At 40.9% G+C, this 25,752-nt stretch overlaps 1 protein-coding gene and 1 long non-coding RNA gene across 3 annotated transcripts; both read right to left on the bottom strand.

Moving 5' to 3' along the window:
- Positions 1 to 1,953: 1,953 nt before the first annotated feature.
- On the bottom strand, positions 1,954 to 4,416 carry LOC121695246. Of its 2 annotated transcripts, XM_042075909.1 has the most exons (3): positions 4,325 to 4,416; positions 3,540 to 3,983; positions 1,954 to 2,339 (listed from the first exon to the last, which is right to left on the bottom strand). In XM_042075909.1, exons 1-3 carry the CDS (start codon positions 4,362 to 4,364, stop codon positions 2,221 to 2,223), a joined length of 603 nt encoding a protein of 200 aa, XP_041931843.1. In that variant the 5' UTR covers positions 4,365 to 4,416; the 3' UTR covers positions 1,954 to 2,220. The 2 variants fall into 2 exon arrangements, 1 of the variants encoding a protein (XP_041931843.1); XR_006026044.1 differs by lacking the exon at positions 4,325 to 4,416 and having other exon boundaries at positions 1,954 to 2,355; positions 3,540 to 3,582.
- A 5,941-nt stretch (positions 4,417 to 10,357) lies between these two features.
- On the bottom strand, positions 10,358 to 18,647 carry LOC121695249. Its single transcript, XR_006026045.1, has 3 exons — positions 17,381 to 18,647; positions 15,146 to 15,211; positions 10,358 to 11,043 (listed from the first exon to the last, which is right to left on the bottom strand). It is a non-coding gene; the product is annotated as an uncharacterized LOC121695249 (long non-coding RNA).
- Between the last annotated feature and the right edge of the window lie 7,105 nt (positions 18,648 to 25,752).

Below are 25,752 nucleotides of genomic sequence, written 5' to 3'. Positions count from 1 at the left end.
TGTTGCTGGTGGATGTCTGTGATCCTCAGCAGGCCCTGTGATTGGTGCAGGTCCCTCACAAGGCTGCGTTCCTGGAGGATGTCCGTGATCCTCATCAGGCCCCGTGTCTGGTGCAGGTCACTCGGAAGGCTGCATGGCTGGAAGATGTGACCGATGCTGTTTATTGGGAAGGCTACGTTGCTGGTGGATGTCCGTGATCCGCAACAAGACTGGTGCAGGTCACTCGGAAGGCTGCGTTGCTGGCGGATGTCCGTGATCCGCAGCAGGACTGGTGCAGGTTACTCGGAAGGCTGCGTTGCTGGCGGATGTTCGTGATCCGCAGCAGGACTGGTGCAGGTCACTCGGAAGGCTGCATGGCTGGCAGATGTCCGTCATCCGCAGCAGGCTCTGTGACTGGTGCAGTTCATTGGGAAGACTATGTTGCAGGCGGATGTCCATGATCCGCAGTAAGACTGGTGCAGGTCACTTGGAAGGCTGCGTAGTTGGCGGATGTCCGTGATCTGCAACTGGACTGGTGCAGGTCACTCGGAAGGCTGCTTTGCTGGCGGATGTCCATGGTCTGCAGCAGGACTGGTGCAGGTCACTCAGAAGGCTGTGAGGCTGGCGGATGTATGTGATCCTCAACAGACCCTGTGTCTGGTGCAGGTCACTTTGAAGGCTGCGTTGTTGGTGGATGTTCGTGATCTGCAGCAGGACTGGTGTAAGTCACTCGGAAGGCTGCCTTGCTGGAGGATGTCCGTGATCCTCAGCATGCCCTGTGTCTGGTGCAGGTCACTCGAAAGGCTATGTTGCTGGGCCTTGGCCAACATTTTCTGTATGGTCATTTGACAGCAGATGTACATTTACAATAAAAGTCTACATGCTATTGTTACACAGGTAAATAAACCAACATGTCTTTTTCTTAAAGTTTACATCCTGTCAAAAGTGCATGAATCAGAATTAGGATGCCTGTCTTTGAAAAAAATGTACAGTTATATATATAATATAATGGGTACTCACATAATGTCAATATGTCAGAAGAGCATGACAGCATTTCCAACTCCAAACCTCTGTAGTGGTTGATTCCGTTTTGTCTTACAAAGTAAGACTTCTTGCACTCCATATTCAGTCCATTGTTTTGTGGTGGTTAATTGTAAAGATCCAGCAGTGAAATTTAGCAATGTGTTAGTGAACAGATTCCATATGCCATTATGAAATGAAATTCATAGAGCATAAGTAACTTTTCTGATATAATATCAATAACTATTTTTCCTTCTTTGTAATTATCCATGCCAAAACATACTTCACAATAATTGGTCATAACATAACAAAACAAAACAAAATAAAAATAGTTCATTCAATGTATCAACAAGTAAAGTAACATGTTACACACCATCTAAATTACAGTCCTTGGTGTGATAAAAAAATACTTATAGTACAGTCGCAGCTAAAACAAATCAGTCCCACACAAAAGAACAGAACACAAAAGGACAGCCTAATACAAAATCATGCCCAAATGAAAAACAAACAACATATCACACAGGCAGAAAAAAATAAACTTAAACCATTAAATATGTCTTATTTCAAGTAGTTCTACAGGACTAATGGCTGAGAATTGTCCTGGGTTGATTAAGTAGCCAACTGAATTGTCCTCACCCAATCTAAAACTTAGAAACAAAAACAAACTTTCTTCTCTGAATTATTCATGTCAAAACATAGCATTTTTACATAAACAAAATAATTATATAAAGTCTGTCAATATATTGTAACACATTTGAAATGATCAACTCATGCATATTTTACTTTATTTTACATAACTACTTTAACAATGCAATTTAGAATTGTGTAATACTAAATTGTGTAATCATGTGTATTAGACCCTGTTTACAGAACTGCATACCAAGTGGACAGTGCTAAATATGTAAATATCTTCTAACATGCATTTTTTTATAACTCAAACAAAAATGGTAAGGTGTTCAGTTCAATTGGTATGAAATATATACAGTACACATTGCTAAGATGCACCTGCCAGTGTCGGTAGACATAGAAATCACTGCTTAGAACAGCCGTGTAGTCCCACACAGGAATAATGGCTGTTGTTGCTGTCTTTTTTTATTAATCCAAATAGCATTCTTCTGAATGTGTCCTTGACTCATTTACACATCACCTGTCTCCAGCAAGCATGTTTACTCACATGCTTCTCTCAGCAGATTGCATTGCTGTCCATGGCTTTCATGTCCTTCAAATGCCCTGGTACTGGTGGCAACTCCACCAAACAGAATGTCCTTGGAGATCCTGCCCTTTTCCAAGAAATAGTGGTGTTGCAGCGAGATGTAGGCTGGGCCTTTGACCTGTGTTATCTTAAAGGCAACAGAACTGATTCCACAGTAAATGACAGAAATTGTCTGTAATCAGCACTATTTAAGTGATCTTGTACATATGGTATCATGACTTTACTGTGTCAAAGCATATATCACAATAAGGGTGAAGCAAAACACTTTTTGTGTCACACTACTGTATGTGTTAAACTGTGAGTTAGCTGCAAATTGGTGGTGATTTGGACACCTTCGATAAGCATGATAAACAGCAATTGCATGACTGTCCACTTGGTATAATTCCATAATTCATGAACATGTTGAACAAAAAAGTTCCCTGTATAGGGGCCATTTTCCAAAAGAAGTTGCACTTTTAAGATTTGTTTTCTTTGTTTGTTTTCAGCATTCTTACACAATCTCGAGACAATTAATTCATACACAATTTATTCTTTCACTTCAATGAAGATTTATGGTATTGTTTTCCTTCAACTCAGTGTTGCAATAATAATACCAGTCTTCAACTGACTGTAATATCTGTGTAAAATAATATGGCTGATTTTTATTTTACTGGACTAAAATTCAACAGCTGTGTTTATTGTCCTTGACTGTTATCGTCTTAACTGTAATTCACTGATAATGTTAAGGTTTACAATAACGGTAAAGATATAAAACATTCAATACACTATGTCTGTCCATTAATTATAACTTTAATTTGGATTCTTGTTAGCATTTAAAGCATTACACATAACTTGGTATAATGGTGGTGTGATACAACCAAAATGAAATAATTCGACCAACATTAACAAGAAATAGCCTAAAATGCTTGAGACAATTAAGGAACGATCCACTGACTTAAAACAAAAATAGATAATAAATCAACTGTATTGTTTTCTGATATTTACACATTCTCTGTATATATTTACCGTTATTTACAACTTCTTTTGGAAAATGGCCCCTATACCCCTCCCATGCCCTGCAAGGAGCCGTCCAGTGTATGCTCTCTCCTTGCCACCACCCACCCACCCATCCAAACCCCACTCAGCGGACGGACTATGGAGTAAACTCATAATGACATCTTAACCAGAATATAAATACTTACCTATTCAAAGACAAATATCATTAATCACAGATAACATTATTACAACAGTGAGATTAGTATGGCTTCATGAAAACTGTAGTATGTCTGCACAACTTCAACAACAACATGTTCTGTGCCTTTAGTGTAAACATGATCTATTAATGTACCTTTTTCAGTTGTAGCTGCTTGTACGTGCTGATTGTATCCATGCTGTTCCAGTAACTTGAGAATTGTAGAAGATACGAATATGTCCTCATTGAAGTCTCCCATAATGAGCTTTCTCCCTGGATGCTTCTCAAGTTCAAAGATGACCTGTAATAACTGCTCTCGAAACATGTCAATCTTATAAGAGCTGGGCCTGTACAACACAGCAGCAGTCAAATTTGCATGAGGTATTTCAAAATACAGACATTCCAAATTGCATCTTTCTGGAATTGACACCTGCACATCAATGTTTTCTGAACAATACACACCAACTCCACCTCTTTGTTGTTGTTTCAGCGCTGCAAAGGCTGGCTCAGAGTCATCGTAACAGTTTCCCCTCGGATTGTGTTTGAAGACGTATCCTGGAAGTTGTGGCTCTTCATCAGTGTCTACATTGAGCCACGTCTCTGTTAAGCAAATACAGTCAGCGTTCATGAGGGCTTTATGGGATTGAACATCCTGAATGTGAGCATTCAAACTCTGTACATTGTGAAGTGCTACTGTGCATACAGGGTTCATGTTGGATGAAACAGACATTCCAAAGTTAAACTTAGGCAAGCTTTCCATAGTTGAATCTACTTTGTTATCACAAAATATGGCAGATTCTTTGAAGTCCTCAATTATCAGCCCACCGAGAGTTCTCACGCGACTCAACGCAACATATGCTTGCCCTGGAGCAAAGATCTTCTTGAGTGATACAACAGCCCTTTCAACAGTAAGCCCTTGACATTTATGTACAGTTACTGACCAGGCCAGGCTAATCGGCAGTTGCCTTCGTACACCACCATTATTAGCCACTTGTTCCTCTTGCACTTCCACTATCGTTGAACGTTCGGAAACCCTTTTTGCTTTTGACCTCTGGATCTTTCCTACATTAGGGTCTTCAAACTCCACATGGATAGCTGCAGGCATGTCATCGTCTTGTTGACTTTGAATGATTTCCACAACTGTGCCACATGCTCCGTTGACAAGGCCATCAGACACATCTATGTTTTTCTTCAACATGACCCTTGCTCCAACACCCAACGAAACACATTTAGGCAAGCAAGAGTTGAAAACTTTTGTGTGAAAGCCAACTTTCCGTTCCATTCTTCCAGTTTTGGGATTTCGGACAAAGTCTTGAGCACGTATGCTGATTGCGTCTGGGCAGATCTCTTGCAGTCTCTTCACGTTATATTCATCAACCTCCGCATTTGTAGCATACACATGAATGTCATTAGATTCCTCACCAGTTTCACGCTGCCTCAATGTGAGAACATCATGGTCGGTGAGAGGTTCATTCTTTTTACGGACTCTGAGACGATTAAGCATTTCCGCAAATGCTGCATTTTCTTGTCTAACAACTTTAGTCAGTTCTGCAACCTCAAAGTTGTTGTCCCACAGGTTGGCTCCTTTGTTTTCAGCAAAAAGAGGCGTGCCTTTCACGGGCTTGAGTTGAAAAAAATCACCCACACAAATCAGGGAAACTTTTGCAAACAAGGAATAATCACCAGTCTGCTTGATTTGACGCAGTCTACCATGAATGTAGGCCAAAAGACGGTGGTCGACCATGGACACTTCATCAATGATCAGAATTTGCAAGCTTCCCATTTTGGTTCGCAAAGAATTGACTTTCTCATCACCTAGTGGTTGATATGGCAGTTTGACATTTGCACCAATGGAGAATGTAGTGTGAATTGTTGCAGCACCAATGTTATATGCAGCCACTCCTGTAGGTGCTGTTAGAAGCACAGTGAGGTCCTCAGGATTTTCAGCAATCTGTGACAACAGCCTGGTAGATTCGTAATGTATCGCTTTGATTAAATGGCTTTTCCCCGTTCCTGCTCCACCAGTAATGAATAATCGCAACGGTTCAGGATTTTGCCCAAACACTTTCTGCAAACACCACTTACGAACAGCATAGAATATGGCAGACTGTTCTTCATTTAATGATCGCAATAAATGCAATGCATCCTGTCTGGGCATTGACACATGATTTGTTTCCAAAGTGCATGTAGTCTGTGGGTTTGCTGTCAGGTCAGGAATGAGTTTGTCATCATCATCACCTTCATCATCTGCAACCTTTTCTTTCATCAGATCCAAACAACGAAGACGCTCCCTTTCTGTTTCAGGACATATTTGAGCCCAGGCATCTTCTAAATCAATTTTGTCTTCCAGCAACTGTTTAGCTCTGTCAATCTCATCACTTTCTTTTTCAAATAAAGCTTTGTTGGTATCCACAATCAACTGCACTCTTTGAACATCAACGCCACATTTCACTGCACCATTTTTATAGAAATGCTCATATGTATCAAACTGGGGCGGTTTGAGGTGACAATCTTCATAGTAAGGCAGAAACAGTTGCAGCAACGAATGGAAGTACTTTTCGGGTTTTTTTGTGGGAGAAAATCTGGGATACCTCACGACAGCAGGTTCAGTTCGGGTCCTTCGTTTCACAAAGCCGCAGTTGTTATTGAGCTGTATAATGTCATGTGAATCTTTTTCAGTCGGAACCTGTGACTTTGATAGAACTCTGTATTCAGAACAAAAACTGGCCAGGCATAAATCCTCAAATTGTTCATCCTGGGGTCTGCTCTTATACCTCTCAATCACATTGGTCATCCAAATGCTGCTTTCATCATTACACTGTTGGAATATAGCTTTATTTTGAAGTACATGCAGCGGTAAACTCATCCTAACAGGATTATCACCAACTGGAATGAACTGTACGTCACGAGAGCATTCTTTCAAGTGCATGTGTGTTAATCGATACACTGCCTCTTGGGCTGAAACTTCTCTGTTGTGTAGGTATACACTTCCAAGCTGTTTGAATGCTGCTTTTGCATCAAGGTTGCCATTCATTGACTCGTCTTGGGCACGTTGTAAGAGCAAACCCATTTCTTGTTCTGCTTTTGTGATGTATGACAGTATGTAGACCACAACTGAAAAGGCATCTGTGACATACTGGATATCCATATTGCCTTGCCAAGCACGGAGTAAGTCTTTGTTGTACTGGTTCACCCAAATGTCTCCAGGATTTCGTTTCAGGACAATGCTTTTCTTTTTGGAACATATGTTGTACGCCTTTTCAAACAAACCTTGATCTATCCCAAGAGACTCAAAAAATGCATCGGCTGTATCAAAATTCATGTCAGGCATGGTCAACGCAGTTTTAACATTCTTTATTATTGCACTCGCACTTTTATTGTCATCATTGCCATTCAAGTCCTCACAGTTACCGCCTCTTGTGATGAAAGTACAGCTTGATGGTGGCCGTGGGAAATTGAACCTGCACACTGTGTTTTTCTTGCGGCAAGTCTTAGAGTGTCTTGTGCTGTGCCTCTGTACGCTGCTCACAACCTCGTAAAGCTCTGCATCTGTTTCTGGTGGAATTTCACAAGTGATGTATGTATCTATGAACTGTGCCACTTCATCATCATTCTCTTTATCAATCTTGGGAGCATTTTCAACCCAAAAAAGACAGTGGACATGAGGAGAACCACGTTGTTGAAATTCAACACGATAAAAGTAGTCCTTTATTTTCCCTATGGGTTCTGCAGGCGACATGATTACATCACGGAGAAAGCAATGCCATCTGTGATCAAACATTCTTGCCGCTGTCACAGGGTTTCGACGTATGAGTCCACATTTGTCAGACCAGTCAAGATCGTCAACAGACGTTTGTTTACCTTCTATTCTTAGCATAGAGTTCAGCATTTCAGGCCACCTTAAATCTGCAGAGCTAAAAGATGCAAAGAATGTGGGTATGGAGAGTTGTCTTATCATGGCAAATAAATCTTTCTGAACTGACATCCAGTATGGAGGTGTGCCACGAATTCCTCGTAAGAACTTGTATCCTTCGTCATTGCGCAATATTTTACCCAACGACTCTGAGTTCAAAAACATGTCTGGTGATGCATCTTTCAGAGAAGAGTTGCCGCCACCTTTGCGTAATGCCACTGATACACCAGATACAACTTGATGCACCTCTGATATGTATTGTGCGTAAAAAATGAAGTCTGTGTTCTGTGCAAAACGCCCATCTGCATTCAGAATGCGTGTATTCAGGTACCGTGACAGAGTTATTTTGGACTCTCTTTTATCATGGAATGTAGGTCCACCAGATGGATACAAAACAGGAAAACATTTTGCCTCGTTGGTTTTATCGGACAACAACCTCACTGGACTGTTACCTTCACCTGGTGCCACATTAAGTATGTCCTGAAAATTCTGATCAATGATCTCTGAACCCAGATCCACAGGTTGTAATGATGTATCTGACAAAAGCCCATTCTGGTCTTTGATATAAGTCACATCTTCCTCTGCTTGCTCTTCAGGAACATTGTCATCATCACTGTTAGCAGGTGTTTCCTGTTTGGTACTTTCCTCATGCTGGTCAGTGCCATTCAGAGAGTTTACCCATTCGTCATTCATAGTCACATCACCGTACCATTTATTGTTTGCCATCAAATACCTCAGTGCATTTCTGACACGATCAGTGTGGACATACATGTACTCGTAATGACCTTTATATGTCAACTTGCGTTTCAGTTTCACTCTTATCATCTTGTCATCACATTCATTTCTTGGGAGTATATTTGTCACATTTGCGTTATTAACAGGAACAGAGACGCAAGGACCATGGCAAGCTCTCTGGCGGCCTCGAGGCAAACACAACAGCTTCATGAAGGGAATGTGACGTGCAATGAGATGTTGTTCCAAAGAGTTAAGACATTTAAGTTCTGCTGGAATATCATCCAAATGCATGTTGTTGGTAACACTCTCTTCGGGAAGTTTTCCTCCGAGTATTTTATGATGACATGTATGGCAAATCCATAATTTGCTTGATGGACTATTAGACAAATGACATTTCTGTTCACATTTAACATCACACGCATGTAAATATTGCAATGTTATGCATCTGTTAGCCAATGCAGCCTCTTCTGCTCCTTTGCTTTCATAGCAATGTCTTTTACACTCAACCACCTGCTTCCTGAAGAGTAAACGATGACAGACTGAGCATACATATTCAGGACCACGACTGACCTCCTGACGAAAATGATCAATAGCCAAATCAATGTCTCCCTGTTTCTTCTGCCATGTTGAATAATTCTCACGACCTTTTTTGATTTTATTTACACGGATGTTTTCATTTTCTTGATACTTCCTCTTATTATGATCTTTAATTTTGTTCTGGAATCCAATGTTTTTCTTGTATTTTGTATGACTGTAGTCACGGACAAGATTCTGGAATGGCCCGTTTGTCTTATATTTGGCTTTGGAGTAATCACGGACACAAGTCTGAAAGGTCTCGTTTGTCTTATATTTGACACGAGAATACGTGCGCACCATTGCTTGAAAGGAATCACTTTTCCTATATCTCATTTTAAAGTAGTCACACTTCAATTTCTTATATTCAGGATCAGACATATATTTATTTCGAGAATACGCAAGCTTTCTCTCTCTGTAATCATTGTCATCGTATCGACGGCGCTCCTTCTTTGCTTTCACATTTTCTGATTCATTGTTCAACTTTCTTTTTCGTGTTGACCTCAACTTGTCATCAATCTTTACAGGCTGGCATGTTCCTGTGCAACGTCTTGTATCTTTGTGTTGAACACATGTTACAACCTCATAATGATTGCCAGTGTGATTTAAATAAACGCAATTCTCTCTACATGTGTGTGAGTCTGCAGGTCTGTGCATATTCCATCTTCCATCATTGAAAGTAAAGATAGTTGTTTGCAACAAGTCAGCAGCAGCAAAAATATCAATTTCTTTTGCCCACGAACCACAGTAATATATCCTTGATTTAGTGATATAATCTTGCACAGATGTGTATTCATCCCTCAAATATGTTTCAAATTTGGTGCCGTTTCTCTGAAGGTGTTGCACGACAGCCCGTCTTATTTTCAAATGCTTGTCTTCATTGTGGCATATGCTAAAGGCTAGGCTGCGGTAAAAGCAATTCCCATCAGGTTTTATACTTTTTATCTTACAGGGACATCCCATGTCATCAATATCAGTTGTTGCCATTAGGCCTACATCAACATTTCCATTTTGAAGCTCTAAACGTGTGCACAGTGCATCTTGGTCCTGACAAGTTAAAGGTTTAAAAGCATGTTTGGGAACTCTTATATCACTTATAATGACATCATCATTTGCTTGCACATCACACTGTAAAGGTTGAAAAGACTGTTCGTGCGCACCTGCATCAATAAGAATGACATCGTCTGTTGCAATTTTGTTTCGCTTAACACCCTTACTGGGAACTCGTCTCAAAACGTCACTGTAGAGTGGTCTACAAGCATTTGTGTCTGGTATGGTCTGTGAACATTCTGTGTCACTTGTGAAATTAGCTACAACTCGTTCACACACTTTAGGTTTACGCTTCACCACATCGCTGTAGAGTGGACGGCAACTTGTAGAGCTCGTTGAACAGCTGGATGAATCGTCCATCTGAGCGTTGGCATTAGTTACTACTGTGACTCCAGTTACCTCAAACCTTGATGTGCTTATGCCAAAAGATCGTGCAAAGTCGTAAACATATGTGACCAGGGAGTGTATAGAGCTGAAGTATGCAACACAACTTGTCCTCTCACCTTCCTGGTTGACGTTTCTGTTAGCGTGTGAATCAACAAACGCAAACCTTGCTCCTACATTCACTACAGCACATGTGTTAGCACAAATGGTTAACAAACAAGCATCATTGCTAAACAGCGCCCGCTGCAGTGCTACGTCAAAAGGCATGGCAACATCACGTAAAGCATCGTCATAGTCATCAACCTGAATAAATCCAGTGTAAGAATCAGCAAAGTTTATTGAGAAATCACAATTCCACACTTCATATTGCCTAGGCAATTCAGACACAGCAATGTAACCCCTTCCTTGGTCTCTTATTTTACCCTGTGCACTCATTGACCTGTAAAGAACAGTTCCCTTAATCAAAACATCATCAAGATCTCCAGTTTCCCAGCTCCACACGTTCTTCATCTTGGACTTCAAAACAGCAGTCAAACTGATGGCACCACACTGCTTGTTGCGCACATTTCCAAACCGTGAATCGCCTTGATGAAAGGACCCCATCAGCACAGATCTCTCTGAGAAGTCAACAGATTCAATCAAACAATCATTAGTAGCATTAGAAGGCAAAGTATTTGACAGTGGGTTTGCAGAGTCATGGCACATATTCAGAGAGTCAGCAGTTTGGCTGAGTTTGAGCAGAGTTTCAGCAGAGTTTGGCTGAGTTTGAGCAGTACGTGAACAGTACGGGAGCAGTACGGGAACAAAGTTGGCGTCCGAAGACTGCGGAGCACTGGCCTTTTTTTTACGAGGTAGCGCTGGCAAAACCTCGGCCCTTGCTTTATTTTTACGAGGTAGCGGTGGCAAAACCTCGGCCCTTGCTTTATTTTTACGAGGTAGCGGTGGCAAAACCTCGGTATCTCGGTCCACTGTAGTCTGTCCTGACTCAGCGACATCAGCCGGCATCTACAACAAAACACATTAGTCAGTGACATGTAATGATACCATGGTTGTTTGACCATTCAACTGGTACTTGACAATGTCTTTCCACTTCTATGAAAACATGCAATCATTCACATTTGTTATGGTATTTAGCAGACACTTTCATCCAAACATATAATTACACTAATTCATGTAAAATTATAATGACTCAAGTAAAGAATACACGTTGATACAACTAAAGATGTTAATACAAAATTGCTCAATTGCTATGGCAACAGTCAAAGATAGTCTGCGACGCAACAATCATAACAATAAAATCATTGATCAGTCCTCTTCATTGCTGTGGCTTTCAATGATCTGTTACCAACAAACCATCAAAACAACCAAAAAAAAAAACTAACAATGGCAACAAATAACCGAGGATGTAACTAAGAAGTTTAAACAGGTAAAGAAAACATTCAATTGTTGTTTGAAAGATTGCAAACTGTTATCAGAGGAAGTACAAGTAGACAACTCATTCTACCACTGAGGTAGCACAAAGGAGAAAAAGTCTAGATCTAAACTGAATCATTGAATAACACAAAAGTTGTTTATTGGAGGAACGCAGTGGTCTAGAAGGAATGTAAGGCGGAATCATATTATTACGATAAGATGGAGCTGATCCAGTAAAAGCCATATATGTCAATGTCAGGGTTTTGAATTTAATTCTGGCTGCAATAGGAAGCCAATGCAGACAACAAGAAGCATGTGTCCTCTTAGGATGAGAAAGTATCAGACATGCTGCTGCTGCATTCTGAATCATATCCAAAGCTTTTACAACACATGCAGGGAGGCCAACTAGAACTGACAGTAGTAGTAGTATGTTTAGAAAGAACCATAGCTCACATTTATACAGTATGCCTTTACAAAAGTTCAATCTATAGAGCTAATAAACCACACTTTTTCCATTCACCAAAGTTGGACAACTTGGCCATAGAAAACATTTCTACTGTTTGCATGCCAATAACACAGTCATGACACTATCTAAGTGTAAAGCGTTACAAACAGTGCACCATCCTGAGTCCATTCTTAACATAGCTCCTTCTCTGCATCAAGATTACTGTAACACAAGTGTTTATGGTACAAGAGCCATCACATTACAAAGTACAATGCCTATCCTGGTAACAACCACTACATCGATCTTGAGGTCAGGCCAGCATTTTATAATCATCTGTGAGGAACTGGACAGCCAACAAAGACCCTCCTACCACTGACCATGACCAAGCGGTATCTGACCATATCAGTGTTGAATAATCTCTGTCTCTCGAGTCTCTAAATTCTACATAAAAGAATACATCTATGCTATAAAACAACCCATACATAACACATTTTTGATACAGCACTTACATGAACCTGAACTCAACCATCATACTAAAAAGATTTAATATACAATTATGATCCTATTGACAATGAACTCAGACTTGCACTCAACTACCTGACTCTGTACATCTACTAGAGAATTGTTATTCAACATTCATATAATGCATATATCAAACCACCCAAGTGTCACTAATAAAAAACAGAAAGCTTTATCATGTAATCTGTACTGTACCATCTCAAAAACATTGTGAGGATAAAACTGCAGCATATGTATGTGTATCAAACATCTACTTAGAAGGAAGGAAAACACCTCCTACTCTTTCACAAACCTGCATACATGACCTGATATACATGGTTGCACACAGCCTACCTGCTTTCCCTTAAACATTCAAGCAAATGTCAGGGGTGTGATTGGCAAAGGTAAAAAAAAAAAAGGAAAATATACGTAGCACGGAGTGACCCCCTCGATGGTTCGAGTACTTTAGTGTAGTATAGTGTTGGCTACCATATATATTTACATCACCTACACTTCATAAAATTCATGAGGCAAATCCTATGCAAGGGTGGCACTAGAAAAGGGCCTTAAAGAAAATATATTTGGGGCAAATACTAGGGGGGTCCGGGGGCATGCTCCAACGTAAGAACATTTTGTGTGAAGTGAAATTCAAGAATTGAATTGGAATTTAAGAGCCAGTTTCAATTCAATTCTGGAATTTTGCACAAGCCTGCTCACTGCCACTTGCAACACCTTTGAATGCAATCCGCTGCCCTGTTTACCGGCAATGCTACAGCAGACTTACACTGCCACCTTGTGGCGATAAGTTGTAATACATTTCAGCTGCGTAAATCACAGAAAGCGCAAATGAAGTGGCCATTTCTAAATGGGACCCACTGAAGGCTATGTGGTAACACAGCCAATATATTTTTTTAAATGTGCTTCATAAACATACAATACTGCACTACAAAAACATAAACACCTGAATTATACTTTTCCCTTCACCCAAATAATGAAGGTGAAAGGAAGTTATTAAGCCTTGGCTGTATATATTTAGCTGTACTGGCTGTGGTATTTCTTTTTTTGTGGGATGTCCAATTTATATGTGGAAATGCACATTTGCAAAGGTGACTTAGTATGTTGTCGTAAAAGTGGCTCTCCTTTTGATTTTACACTGCCAATGTGAGGATCACTGCTATAGACCTACACAAGACTAAACCAAATATGGCTGAAATATATAGGCCATCATGATCATTTTGCCAGCAGTGACGCAGAACCATGGATTTTTTCCATTTATAACATGTCTTGTATATAACTTAAACCAACATTGAGTTAAAATGTTGACTAAATTATTTACTATACTCCTACTTGATGATAATATATAGCCTGCCCCCTAACAGTCCTCTGGGCCTACGTACAAAATAGTGAATCATCTGATAGGCCTACTGATATTTTGATGCTGATTGAAGAGGTTGCAACTTGAAGGTTGTTGATATTTCAGTTCAAAAGTTCAGTTCGTTCTGCTTACAGTATCTCATTGCCACTGCAACGCCTTTGAATGCAATCCACTGCCCTGTTTACAAATGCTACAGCGGACTTAAACTGCCACCTTGTGGCAATAAGTTGTAATACATTTCACGCAGCTGCATGAATCATGGAAAGCGCGAATGAAGTGGCCACTTCTAAATGGGACCCACTATATGTGGTAACAAATGTGCTTCATAAACATACAATACTGCACTACAAAAACATAAACATCTGAATTATACTTCCCCCTTCACCCAAATACAGTAATGAAGGTGAAAGGAAGTTATTAAGCCTTAATGGTGCTTCCTATTGTCAAACCTGCTACTACTAATACTAAAAATACAGCATGAAGAAAGTCAAGGACATGCATGCCAGCTTCCGCTCATCGTAGTATTAAAGTAAATCTGGTCTTAAATGAAAATGTATTAGCTGTGTTATTTCTTTTTGTGGGATGTCCCATTTATATGTAGAAATGCACATTTGCAAAGGTGACTTAGTATGTTGTCGTAACAGTGGCTCTCCTTTTGATTTTGCACTGCCAATGTGGCTCTTGTGAAAAAAAAGTGAGGATCACTGCTGTAGGCTAAGCGGCTACAACACTAGTTTTACAAGCGCACACACTAAATGGAGAGCTAGGGTTAAAATGCAAACTGCGCCTTTAAATTGGTGACTTTATCCATCAGCACAATGCTACAGTAGGCTATTTCCACTAAATATTCAGCTCAATGTTATGTGCAAGACGTTTACTAAGTATGCCAAGATTTGATCTCGCACCATCACCATAACGTTACGTTTTCTCATGGTGAGATGGCATCCTGAAATATGTTTTAGGCAAGGGGCCCAAGGTTCACGGAGGTGAACGGCTGGACAAACGCAAAATGACAAGGTGTTAACTAAACAATGTAGTAGGCCTAAGTACTAAGTAGTATGTCATTGTCAGCGGCCTGTTATAATAATGGTTTGTGTAATGCAGAAATATAGCCTGCCTCTGATGGACAGACCACCCCCCCCTCTAAAAAATAACTCATTGGATCTATACGAATTGCGTGGGTCTCATTTTCAAGTCGAAAAAAAAAAAAAAAAAAAAATTCCATTTAAAACCGGCAGAATCTCACCCCTGAAATGTAAATACTAATGCAATTGCTAACTGGAAGCAACATTTAAACTGTGTTCAAAATGACATGTTTTCTATCATACACACAATCATAATACATCAGGACAGAATGAAAAGTTCACCAGCCTGACCTTACTGGACCTCAAATCAGCCTGTCTTTTTTTGGCTGCCCTGGAGCGCTTGTTTGGACACGGCATCTGCAAAACACACAGCACACATCAGAAACAGGCAAGTCTGGCATGCTACATTTCCTTAAGCATCTCATAAGTTACACTGTACTAATTTCATCAGTTCTGATAAATAAGCAACAACAATGTACACAATTACATCATACATATTCTTTAACTTCTTTATACATTCAAAAGTGAAACTATACAACACTTAAAAGCATGAGCAAAGCACACTGAAATCAAAAAATACTTTATGAGACTAATAACCGAGTCTAGCATTTCAGATGTTCAACAAATTTCCCAATAAAATCACACATTGACGCACACAATGATTACTGTTTATATAGTCTGCAAACCCAGACCAGATGTTCAAAACATTCAATAATTGAAAAACAAGGTGTCGAATCACTGCCAACTAGGTGACGAGTGCAAATTACCATCAACTCACACAGCCTTGAACTGTCGCTGACACCCTGATGGCAATGCCAAAGAGCCAGTGTTGTGTCAAATTAGGCTGCCCATCAAGTTGTGCTATAGCACAAGTAGGGTTTCAGTAGAAGTACTGTAATTTTTGCTTCCTCAACACACATTTCATATATATTTGTTAATCAATATCAAAAACCAAACAAAACAAAACTTCAGGGTTGTTAGTGTATTTCACCTATCTGTTTTGATAAGATGGTGCTGCTCCTAAATCAAAACATTGGATACTGGTGGCTAAAAGCAGCATTTTAGCCTGCATCCTTAAACAGAACAGTGCCATTTTCATAAAATACTATTCATTTGTGCTACAGTATATCTCAACAAAGCAGTATACCTTGACATAACACCAACATCGTTGATAAGGAACATTATATCATAATGTGGATACTGTACATTTAATTACAACAATACTGCTTGTTTTATCAACATACAATCTTGTTTCTTTAACTCATTGAATGCCAAGCTGTTTTCAGAAGCTTTGTCCTAGAGTGCCAGCAATCTAGACCATTGTTGATGATTTTTGTACAGCCACAGCATATTCTGTGTTATAGCTATGAACACATGGCTCGTTTGAAAGGTGAGACTTTAAGCTCTCAGTGGGTGCAAACCGTGTATTTCTACACGCTGCTGTTCCTGAGAAATCACAAGCTAAACAGTGGCTAGTTTTCATCAAAATCTCTTTTTTTCTAGAAATGGAGATATAACGTCCTTCATGAAATATGAAGTGTTGCCTGTAAAGTTTCCGGGAAGTGACCTGGCAAGACTGCCACCTAGTGATAGAAGCACGAAAATGGCCTGGTTTTGAGCCAACGTGCATGCGGTCACTGATTCAACCCAAAGAGGCAACCAAGTTATGATAAAATGTCCAGATAAAATGTCCAGATTGTGCGTTATCATGAGTTTTCGATCGTCATATATTTCATTTCCATTCATCACAGCGTTCCCCTAATCACATATAAGGTGTGTTAGAGTGTTTAGTTTCGTAATTTTTTTTTTTTTTAAAAAAGCTAAAAACATAACGTTTTTGGCACTCAATGAGTTAAATGCAAGGGTCGGCCACACTGAATGAATAAAAAAGGGGGGGGTGTAGCTTTAAAGCCATTATTAACCTTCAATTCATACATCCCCCTATATTTGTACATTTACCTGACACTTGCATGCACTGACACAAAGGGTGAAACAAATTTGACATCAGGATTGTTATACCATTAGGCCTACGCACAAGTACCATGAAACGTATGATACAGCTATACCATACTGAGGCATACACTTTGTTGACCTACAGCAAAAGGCATATGAGACAGGAATACAACTAATGAAAGCAACCCAGCTCTACAACTCTTAAATCGTACTTGCTTGCTTTCATATGCATGACACACATTCATCCATAACACAAGTAATGGCACACATCACCACTGAAAACTACTTAAAACTACAGCTGGAGTCCCTGCAGTGATTCTCATGACTTTATACTCTGAGGCCATCAAAACTATTCTGAATAAAGCAGAGCAGTATACTAGTTTTTCTTCATCCAGGACTGTAAGGCACCTCAGAGTCATACACAATTATAAATATTCCAAATATCAACATGACATATTTATTACGAGTATTACCGTTTTGCAGTCAGTACAGCAAACAATTTTTTAAATTCCCCTTCAAGTTGTACTGTTTATGTGAATGTATGTGAAAAGTTATGAAACATTTCATGCTTACCTTCAATATAAAACTTCACTCAAACATCCAGATTCTGGAAAACAGTTTAAAACAAAAATATATATAGATTATTTAAGATACATACTTAGCATTTACAATAATATGTACTTTGAACTTGCAAATGTGTGATGTGGCTTGTAGTCATTCTTAATATACCAATACACTCTCCCAATTTACAGAAAATTGTTAAAGCAGCACTACAGGATTTTGGTGTAAAACCAGCAAATTAGCTACCTAAAAGGTAGAACCTCTTGGCATTGCCACATTCTAGAAGTAGCACTAGACATTCTATTTGTATTGAGCCAAGGAAAAATCTGTATATTATGCCTTCACAATTTACATTTACAAATATAATTCCTATCCCCAGTAAAATCTATTCCCATATCTAAAACCATGGTCTGAACCAAACAAAGACATCTCATAGCAGGAATTGGTCATACAAAAAAGGTTAGGCTTATGAATTTTATAAAACAATTGTGTTGTTTAATTCATGAAGTAATTGGTACATTATATGAAGCCATTTGAGATTAGGTAATTCAGAACAGTACGTAATAGGCTACCGTTTGCCACCTAAAATAGCCAACAGAAAATAATAATTTAGACGAGTCATGGTCACGTTACAACACAATTGTTTGTCGCCTTATGTGAGCTTGTGCCCTCCCTTCATAGTTCAGGACTATTTTAGCCATAACCTAACATTACATTCATCCACGATTTTAACCTCACAATCCACCCTGACATTTGAATGCACGCCGTCAAATCAGACCAATTTAACCTAAGCCAACATTGCATCCTGTTTATCATTACTTAAATTACTTATTTGCTAAGAATTGCACATGCTTGCCTGCCTTCACAAACACGTGCCTGACAACGTTAGCCTCAATCATGGCGTGAAGCATCGTGCCAGCGTTAGCCTATAAAGTAAGCTTAATTCGACGATACAACGTATTTCATGAGATAACGGCCTGTTCTCAACACACTGCCTGCTTACATTTGATAATAACATTTTAAAAGTATTAACGTTACGAATCCACACTTCCACAATCGCTAACGTTACCTTTCCTGTCTAACTGTAACGTTAAGAGTTTATCGTTCATAGAGTGACACTAATACGTTAACAAATCTAAACTAACTCTCCAGATGTACATCCGCTAAACATAGTTTCATATCTTCGTATTTATGTGTGTTTATTCTGTTATAAATGGCTCAAAGCCAAATATACAGACATATCAATTACTTTTCTCGAAACATTCAAACACGTCTTTACCTCTTGACAGCAATCAGCGAAAAGAAAGATGGCGCGTGGTCGTAGTCAATTTATTTGATGTTAGGACCTACTCGTCATAATAAAAGTCCCTAAACTTTTTCAACTTCATTTGTCACGCCCTGATATCAAAATATTCAAAATATAACCAAATTCACCATCCACACAATGGATTAAATGCAATGACTGAAAATGAATAATTCAGTTACCAGCTGAATAAAACCACCACATTTTACATTAGGCTGCTATTCTTTAGAACATACTAAATGTTTTAGCCCATGAAGCCCAAAAGAGATTTAGAAAATGTCCACACAACACAAAATACATTTGATGTGAAGGGTAAATTACAGGTGAATAGAGTGAAGAAAAAAATAATACATATCACCATACAACTTGCCTACCATGAAACTTACTATCATAAAAAACAAATCATTGTGTTGTAAGATTTCTGAAATCTTGTATTCAGACTAAAATTAGGCAATGGCTGTTTCTCAAAGTCAAGGAGCCTCAAGGATTCGTGCTTGGTAGAACCAAGCCTGCCAAGTCAAATCCTTCGAAGATGATGATATCTTCAGACCAAGCATCACTTCGCTTTATTGTGTTCAGATCTACAACCGTTAACCCGTAACAGCCAATCAAAATTGTTAGCTCATATCTCAGCAACCCTTGCATGTATCAAAACGTAGTACATGGACTCATCACCCAATTAGGAGGACACTCAAGAAATTTGGTGACCTTTGACCTCTAGTGGGTGCTGAATTAGCAAAACTGTATTTTGGCCTGTAGCTGCGGATGTGTATTATTCTGCCATGGAAGTCTATGGCAATTATAAAGCCATCTAGTATAAAGTTGGGAAATTTGGCATTAGACAGTCCAACAATTAATTACATCAAGTTTCATGTCGTTACCTTGAACACTCTAGCACCACCAACAGGTCAAAGTTGAATATGCGTTCACACACATAACTTTTGGCACAGACCATTTTCTAGACCAATTGACAGAAGCGTTTGCACAACACACAAAATCCGCTTTGATGCCGCCAAACAGAAAGTGATCTTATATCTCAGGCAATCTTTGGTTGCTAGCAATGAAACTTGGTCTGACAGCTTACGGCTATATGTCTGATGTAACAGCATTGAGTTGCCATGGCAACTCCGGCCTATTCTGCTTGGCCCCCTCATTGCTGCTTGCAGCTATATTTGGGGGCCAAGCAGCGAAGCTGCGAAGGCACCCATTGTGTTTCTTAGTTTTCTTATTATTATAAATCCTCTGCCATTGAAGTCTATGGCAGCCCATAGAACCGTCTGGTGAAAAGTTGTGAAATTTGGCACACTAATTAGGCAGTACACCATGATTAATTTCAGCAAGTTTTAAGTCCGCACCCCGAGCACTCTAGCGCCACCAACAGGCCAAAGTTGGACATACTTTCACGCACGTAACTTCTGACCCGTTGGCTCGATTTTGAAAAATGAGCTATCCTTTGAATCCTTGGACCAAGCTGAGTTCAACGCACCCTATGACGTCATTTTCCGCCATGATGGATTTTCCGCCATATTGGATTTTAGTGAAAGTGAAACTAATCTTTCACAGGTCACAAATTTTGTCCGATCGTCACCAAACTTGACACACATGATCTTCAGGCCATGCCTCATTAATGCATTGCTTTTTGTCTTCGGAACTAAAACCGTTCGTGCGTAACAGCCAATCGAAATTTGCGGCGAAGCCGCCAAACAGGAAGTGAGCTCATATCTCAGCAACCCATTCATCTATCATAACCAAACTTAGTCCATGGACTCAGGACCCAATCAGGGGGACGCTCAAGAAATCTGGTGACCTTTGACCTCTAGGGGGCGCTGTAATTAAGAAACATGCCTTTTGGCCTGTAGCAGCAGTTGTGCTTAGAATTGAAACCCACTAGTGGTGTCTGGTACTACTGTTGAAGGTCCTTAGGCCGACCCAAGCAAACTTGTGATGTCATCATAATTGATTCGGCCGCCATATTGGATTAAATAAAAAACACATAAAAGTTTTGGCAGGTCACAAATTTCATCTGTTCCTCACCAAAATTGGCAGAGACCATCTTCAGACCATGCCTGATGAGTGCGTTGCGTTCTGGAACAATTGACAGAAGCTTTGGCCTGTACCAGCCAATCAAAATTTGCGGCGAAGCCGCCAAACAGGAAGTGATTTCATATCTCAGCAACGCTTTCATGTATCAAAACCAAACTTAGTACATGTACCTCAGACCACATCGGGAGGACGCTCAAGAAATTTGGTGACATTTGACCTCTAGGGGGCTCCGTAATTGACAAAAATGCATTTTGGCCAGTAGTTGCTGATGCGCATTATTTTGCAATGGAAGTCAATGGCAGCCCATAGAACCGTCTGGTGAAAAGTTGTGAAGTTTGGCACACTGATTAGGGACAGTCCCATGATTAATGTCACCAAGTTTCATGATGGCACCTAGAGCACTCTAGCGCCACCAACAGGCCAAAGTTGGACGTGCGTTCACGCACGTAACTTTTGACCTGTTGATCCGATTTTGAAAAATGAGGTACCGTTGGAATCCTTGGACCAAGCCGAGTTCAACGCACCCAATGACGTCATTTTCCGCCATGATGGATTTTCCGCCATTTTGGATTTCATCAAAATCACTTAAAACGTATCAGAGGTCACACATTTTGTCCGATCGACACCAAACTTGACAGATATCATCTACAGACCATGCCTCATTAATGCATTGCTTTTTGTCTTCGGAACTAAAACCGTTCGCGCGTAACAGCCAATCGAAATTTGCAGCGAAGCCGCCAAACAGGAAGTGAGCTCATATCTCAGCAACCCATTGATCTATCATAACCAAACTTATTCCATGGACTCAGGACCCAATCAGGGGGACGCTCAAGAAATGTGGTGACCTTTGACCTCTAGGGGGCGCTGTAATTAAGAAACATGCCTTTTGGCCTGTAGCAGCAGTTGTGCTTAGAATTGAAACCCACTAGTGGTGTCTGGTACTACTGTTGAAGGTCCTTAGGCCGACCCAAGCCAACTTGTGATGTCATCGTAATTGATTCGGCCGCCATATTGGATTTAATCAAAAACACATAAAAATTTTCGCAGGTCACAAATTTCAGCGGATCCTCACCAAAATTGGCAGAGATCATCTTCAGACCATGCCTTATCAGTGCTTTGCTTTCTGGAACAATTGCCAGAAGCATTCGGCTGTAACAGCCAATCGAAACTTGCGGCGAAGCCGCCAAACAGGAAGTGAGCTCATATCTCAGCAACCCTTGCATGTATCAAAGCCAAACTTGGTGCATGGACTCAGGACCCAATCAGGGGGACGCTCAAGAAATCTGGTGACCTTTGACCTCAAGGGGGCGCTGTAATTAAGAAACATGCCTTTTGGCCTGTAGCTGGTGTTGTGCTTAGAAACTGAGCTCATATCTCAGCAACCCATTCCCCTATCATCACCAAACTTAGTACATGGACTCAGGACCCAATCAGGGAGATGCTCAAGAAATCTGGTGACCTTTGACCTCTAGGGGGCGCTGTAATTAAGAAACATGCCTTTTGGCCTGTAGCTGCAGTTGTGCTTAGAATTAAAACGCACTAGTGGTGTCTGGTAATACTGTTGGAGGTCCTTTGGTTTACCCAAGTCAACTTGTGATGTCATCGTAATTGATTCGGCCGTCATATTGGATTTAATCAAAAACACGTAGAAGTTTTTGCAGGTCACAAATTTCAGCGGATCCTCACCAAAATTGGCAGAGACAATCTTCAGACTATGCCTTATCAGTGCATTGCTTTCTGGAACAATTGACAGAAGCATTCGCCCGTAACAGCCAATCGAAATTTGTGGCGAAGCCGCCAAACAGGAAGTGAGATCATATCTCAGCAACCCTGCCATGTATCATCACCAAACTTACTACATATATTCATGACCCCATTAGGAGGACGCTCAAAACATTTGGTGACCTTTGACCTGTAGGGGGTGCTGCAATTAGCAATATTGCATTTTGATCTGTAGTTGCTGATGTGTTTTATCAATCTTTTATTTTTTGATGTGAAACTGATGACAACATGTTCCATCCAGTTAATTCTAATGCGTACGTGCAAGGGCAGGGCAGGGCAGGACGGGGTGGGACCGGCAGGGGTGATTAGGTGGGGGGGCTGGCTGGCGGAGGCGGCGGCAATACTCAGCCCTGTTTCAGCCCTACAAAGTCAGTTATGTTTTGATGTGACACTTGTTGAAAGTGTTGATCGCGGGTGTCTGCTGAGTTCTATCTTGTCGCCGTGGCTACTCCGGCCTATTCTGCTTGGCCCCCTCATTGCTGCTTGCAGCTATATTTGGGGGCCAAGCAGCGAAGCTGCGAAGGCACCCATTGTGTTTCTACGTTTTCTTATTATTATTATTACGCTTCCGTCATTGAAGTCAATGGCAGCCCATAGAACCGTCTGGTGAAAAGTTGTGAAATTTGGCACACTGATTGGGGACAGTCTCATGATTAATTTCACCATGTTTCATACCGGCACCTTGAGCGCTCTAGCGCCACCAATAGGCCAAAGTTGGACGTGCGTTCACGCGCGTAACTTTTGACTAGATGACCCGATTGTCAAAAATGATGTATTGTTAGAATCCTTGGACCAAGCCGAGTTCAACGCATCCTATGACGTCATTTTCCGCCATGATGGATTTTCCGCCATTTTGGATTTAATCAAAAACACTAAAAAGTTTTCACAGGTCACAAATTTTGTCCGATCATCACCAAACTTGACACACATGATCTTCAGACCAAGCCTCACAAAAGATACTCCTTTTCGTCTTCGGAACTCAAACCGTTCGCCCGTAACAGCCAATCGAAATATGCGGCGAAGCCGCCAAACAGGAAGTGAGCTCATATCTCAGCAACCCATTCACCTATCATAACCAAACTTAGTCCATGGACTCAGGACCCAATCAGGGGGACGCTCAAGAAATCTGGTGACCTTTGACCTCTAGGGGGCGCTGTAATTAAGAAACATGCCTTTTGGCCTGTACCAGCAGTTGCGCTTAGAATTAAAACGCACTAGTGGTGTCTGGTAATACTGTTGGAGGTCCTTAGGCCGACCCAAGCCAACTTGTGATGTCATCGTAATTGATTCGGCCGCCATATTGGATTTAATCAAAAACACGTACGAATTTTCGCAGGTCACAAATTTCAGCGGATCCTCACCAAAATTGGCAGAGAACATCTTCAGACCATGCCTTATCAGTGCATCGTTTTTTGGAACGATTGACAGTAGCATTCGGCTGTAACAGCCAATCGAAACTTGCGGCGAAGCCGCCAAACAGGAAGTGAGCTCATATCTCAGCAACCCTGCCATGTATCATAACCAAATTTACTACATAGGTTCAGGACCCCATTAGGAGGACGCTCAAACAATGTGTTGACCTTTGACCTGTAGGGGGTGCTGCAATTAGCAAAATTGCATTTTGATCTGTAGTTGCGATGTGTTTTATCGATCTTTTATTTTTGGATGTGAAACTGATGACAACATGTTCCATCCAGTTCATTCTAATGCGTGCGTGGTAGGGCGGGGTGGGACGGGCAGAGGTGATTAGGTGGGGGGGCTGGCTGGCGGAGGCGGTGGCAATACTCAGCCCTGTTTCAGTCCTACAAAATCAGTTATGTTTGATGTAACACTTGTTGAAAGTGTTGATCGCGAGTGTCTGCTGAGTTCTATCTTGTCGCCGTGGCTACTCCAGCCTATTCTGCTTGGCCCCCTCATTGCTGCTTGCAGCTATATTTTTATTTGTTTTACAATTTTCTGGGATCACAAAGTGATAGTCAGTCAATGTTCCAAATAATTGGATTTTATTGTTGAGTGGCGTGGTGTACCTTGGGCAATGGGCAGTTTAGTGGTATCGGTGTTGCTAGTTTAGCACGCTAGTAAACCATAGGCAGAGAATGGGATTAGCACTAGCATGATAGCTAACGTCATATGCTAAGCGAAAATATGAACAAACAAATCATATTACTTATTATGAAACAAAATGTTATGCTTCTGTTTCTATATGAAGCAGTTTGTATGAATTACACAAAATTCCCAGTTAAAGTGTAATTCCGGCGAAAATTGACCCAAGGGTGTTTTTCTGCATTAAAACACATCAAATAGGAGGCCTACAGCAATGGATACAGGACTGTGTACAAATCACTCAGGAACACATTAACTAAAGCAGTGTTTTTCAACCACTGTGCCGGGGCACACTAGTGTGCCGTGAGAGATCATCAGGTGTGCCGCAGAAAATTACCCAAATGTCACTCACTGGTCCAGAAAAGCAACTGTTGCATCAAAGAATGTATAACCACATGCACTCATTGATTGTATGATTGCACTATTCGTGGTATGCAGGCATTGTACAACGGGGGCCCCATATCCAGTATTCACAGAATCATCACATATCCAGTTCATAACAACAATTAAATTAGATATAGTCACCTACAAATGAAACAGAGCGCGCTTGTTTTATTGAGCAGGTCTTGCATAGAAGCCATAATAAGGCCATATACACGGATACAAGGATACAATGAAGTTTATTGTCACATGCATATAGTTACTGGAAGTAAGAAATGCAGTGAAATTATGTCTGGTGTCAGCCTATTTGTGCATTTATGGGGGGGGGGGGGGGGGGGGGGGGAGGGGTGCAGTAGAAGAGGGGTTTAGTAGATTAAGTGGCAAGGGCTGCGTAAGAAAGGTGGGAGAGGATTAGGATGGGGGGGGGGGGGGGGGGGGGCACCAACAAGGAGCACCCAAGAGCAACAGGGGCAAGGAAAAACTCCCTTACCAAGGAAGAAACCTTGGGCAGATCCATGGCTCAAGGGGCTAACCCAACTGCCAGGGGACTTGGTGTGTGTGTTGGGGGGATGACAAGGGAGATGGGATAGTGTGCTGTGTATGTGGGGAGAGGGCAGTTTGCAATATGTGTGTTGGAGAAGCACCAAGCAGAGTACTGTATGTGATGTATGTGAGTGATGACAGTGAAGATGTGTGTGTGGGCGGGAGGGGAGTGGAGCAGTTACTGTGTGTGTGTGTGTGTAGTGTGTGTGTGGGTAGGTGGGGGCAGTGT

The sequence above is a fragment of the Alosa sapidissima genome, chromosome 21 (assembly GCF_018492685.1).
Source record: "Alosa sapidissima isolate fAloSap1 chromosome 21, fAloSap1.pri, whole genome shotgun sequence".
In the NCBI taxonomy this organism is placed as follows: Eukaryota; Metazoa; Chordata; class Actinopteri; order Clupeiformes; family Clupeidae; genus Alosa; species Alosa sapidissima.
This window is presented reverse-complemented; position numbering and strand designations above follow the sequence as displayed.

What these genes read in the sequence shown, in the direction of transcription:
- LOC121695246 (XM_042075909.1), bottom strand. Translation starts at nt 4,364, where the DNA reads ATGGTGGTGTACGAAGGCAACTGCCGATTAGCCTGGCCTG. An exon ending in CTGCCGATTAGCCTGGCCTG is followed by an intron (nt 3,984 to 4,324) that starts GTCAGTAACTGT and finishes TTTGCTTAACAG; the next exon opens with AGACGTGGCTCAATGTAGAC. An exon ending in AGCAGCTACAACTGAAAAAG is followed by an intron (nt 2,340 to 3,539) that starts GTACATTAATAG and finishes GTTGCCTTTAAG; the next exon opens with ATAACACAGGTCAAAGGCCC.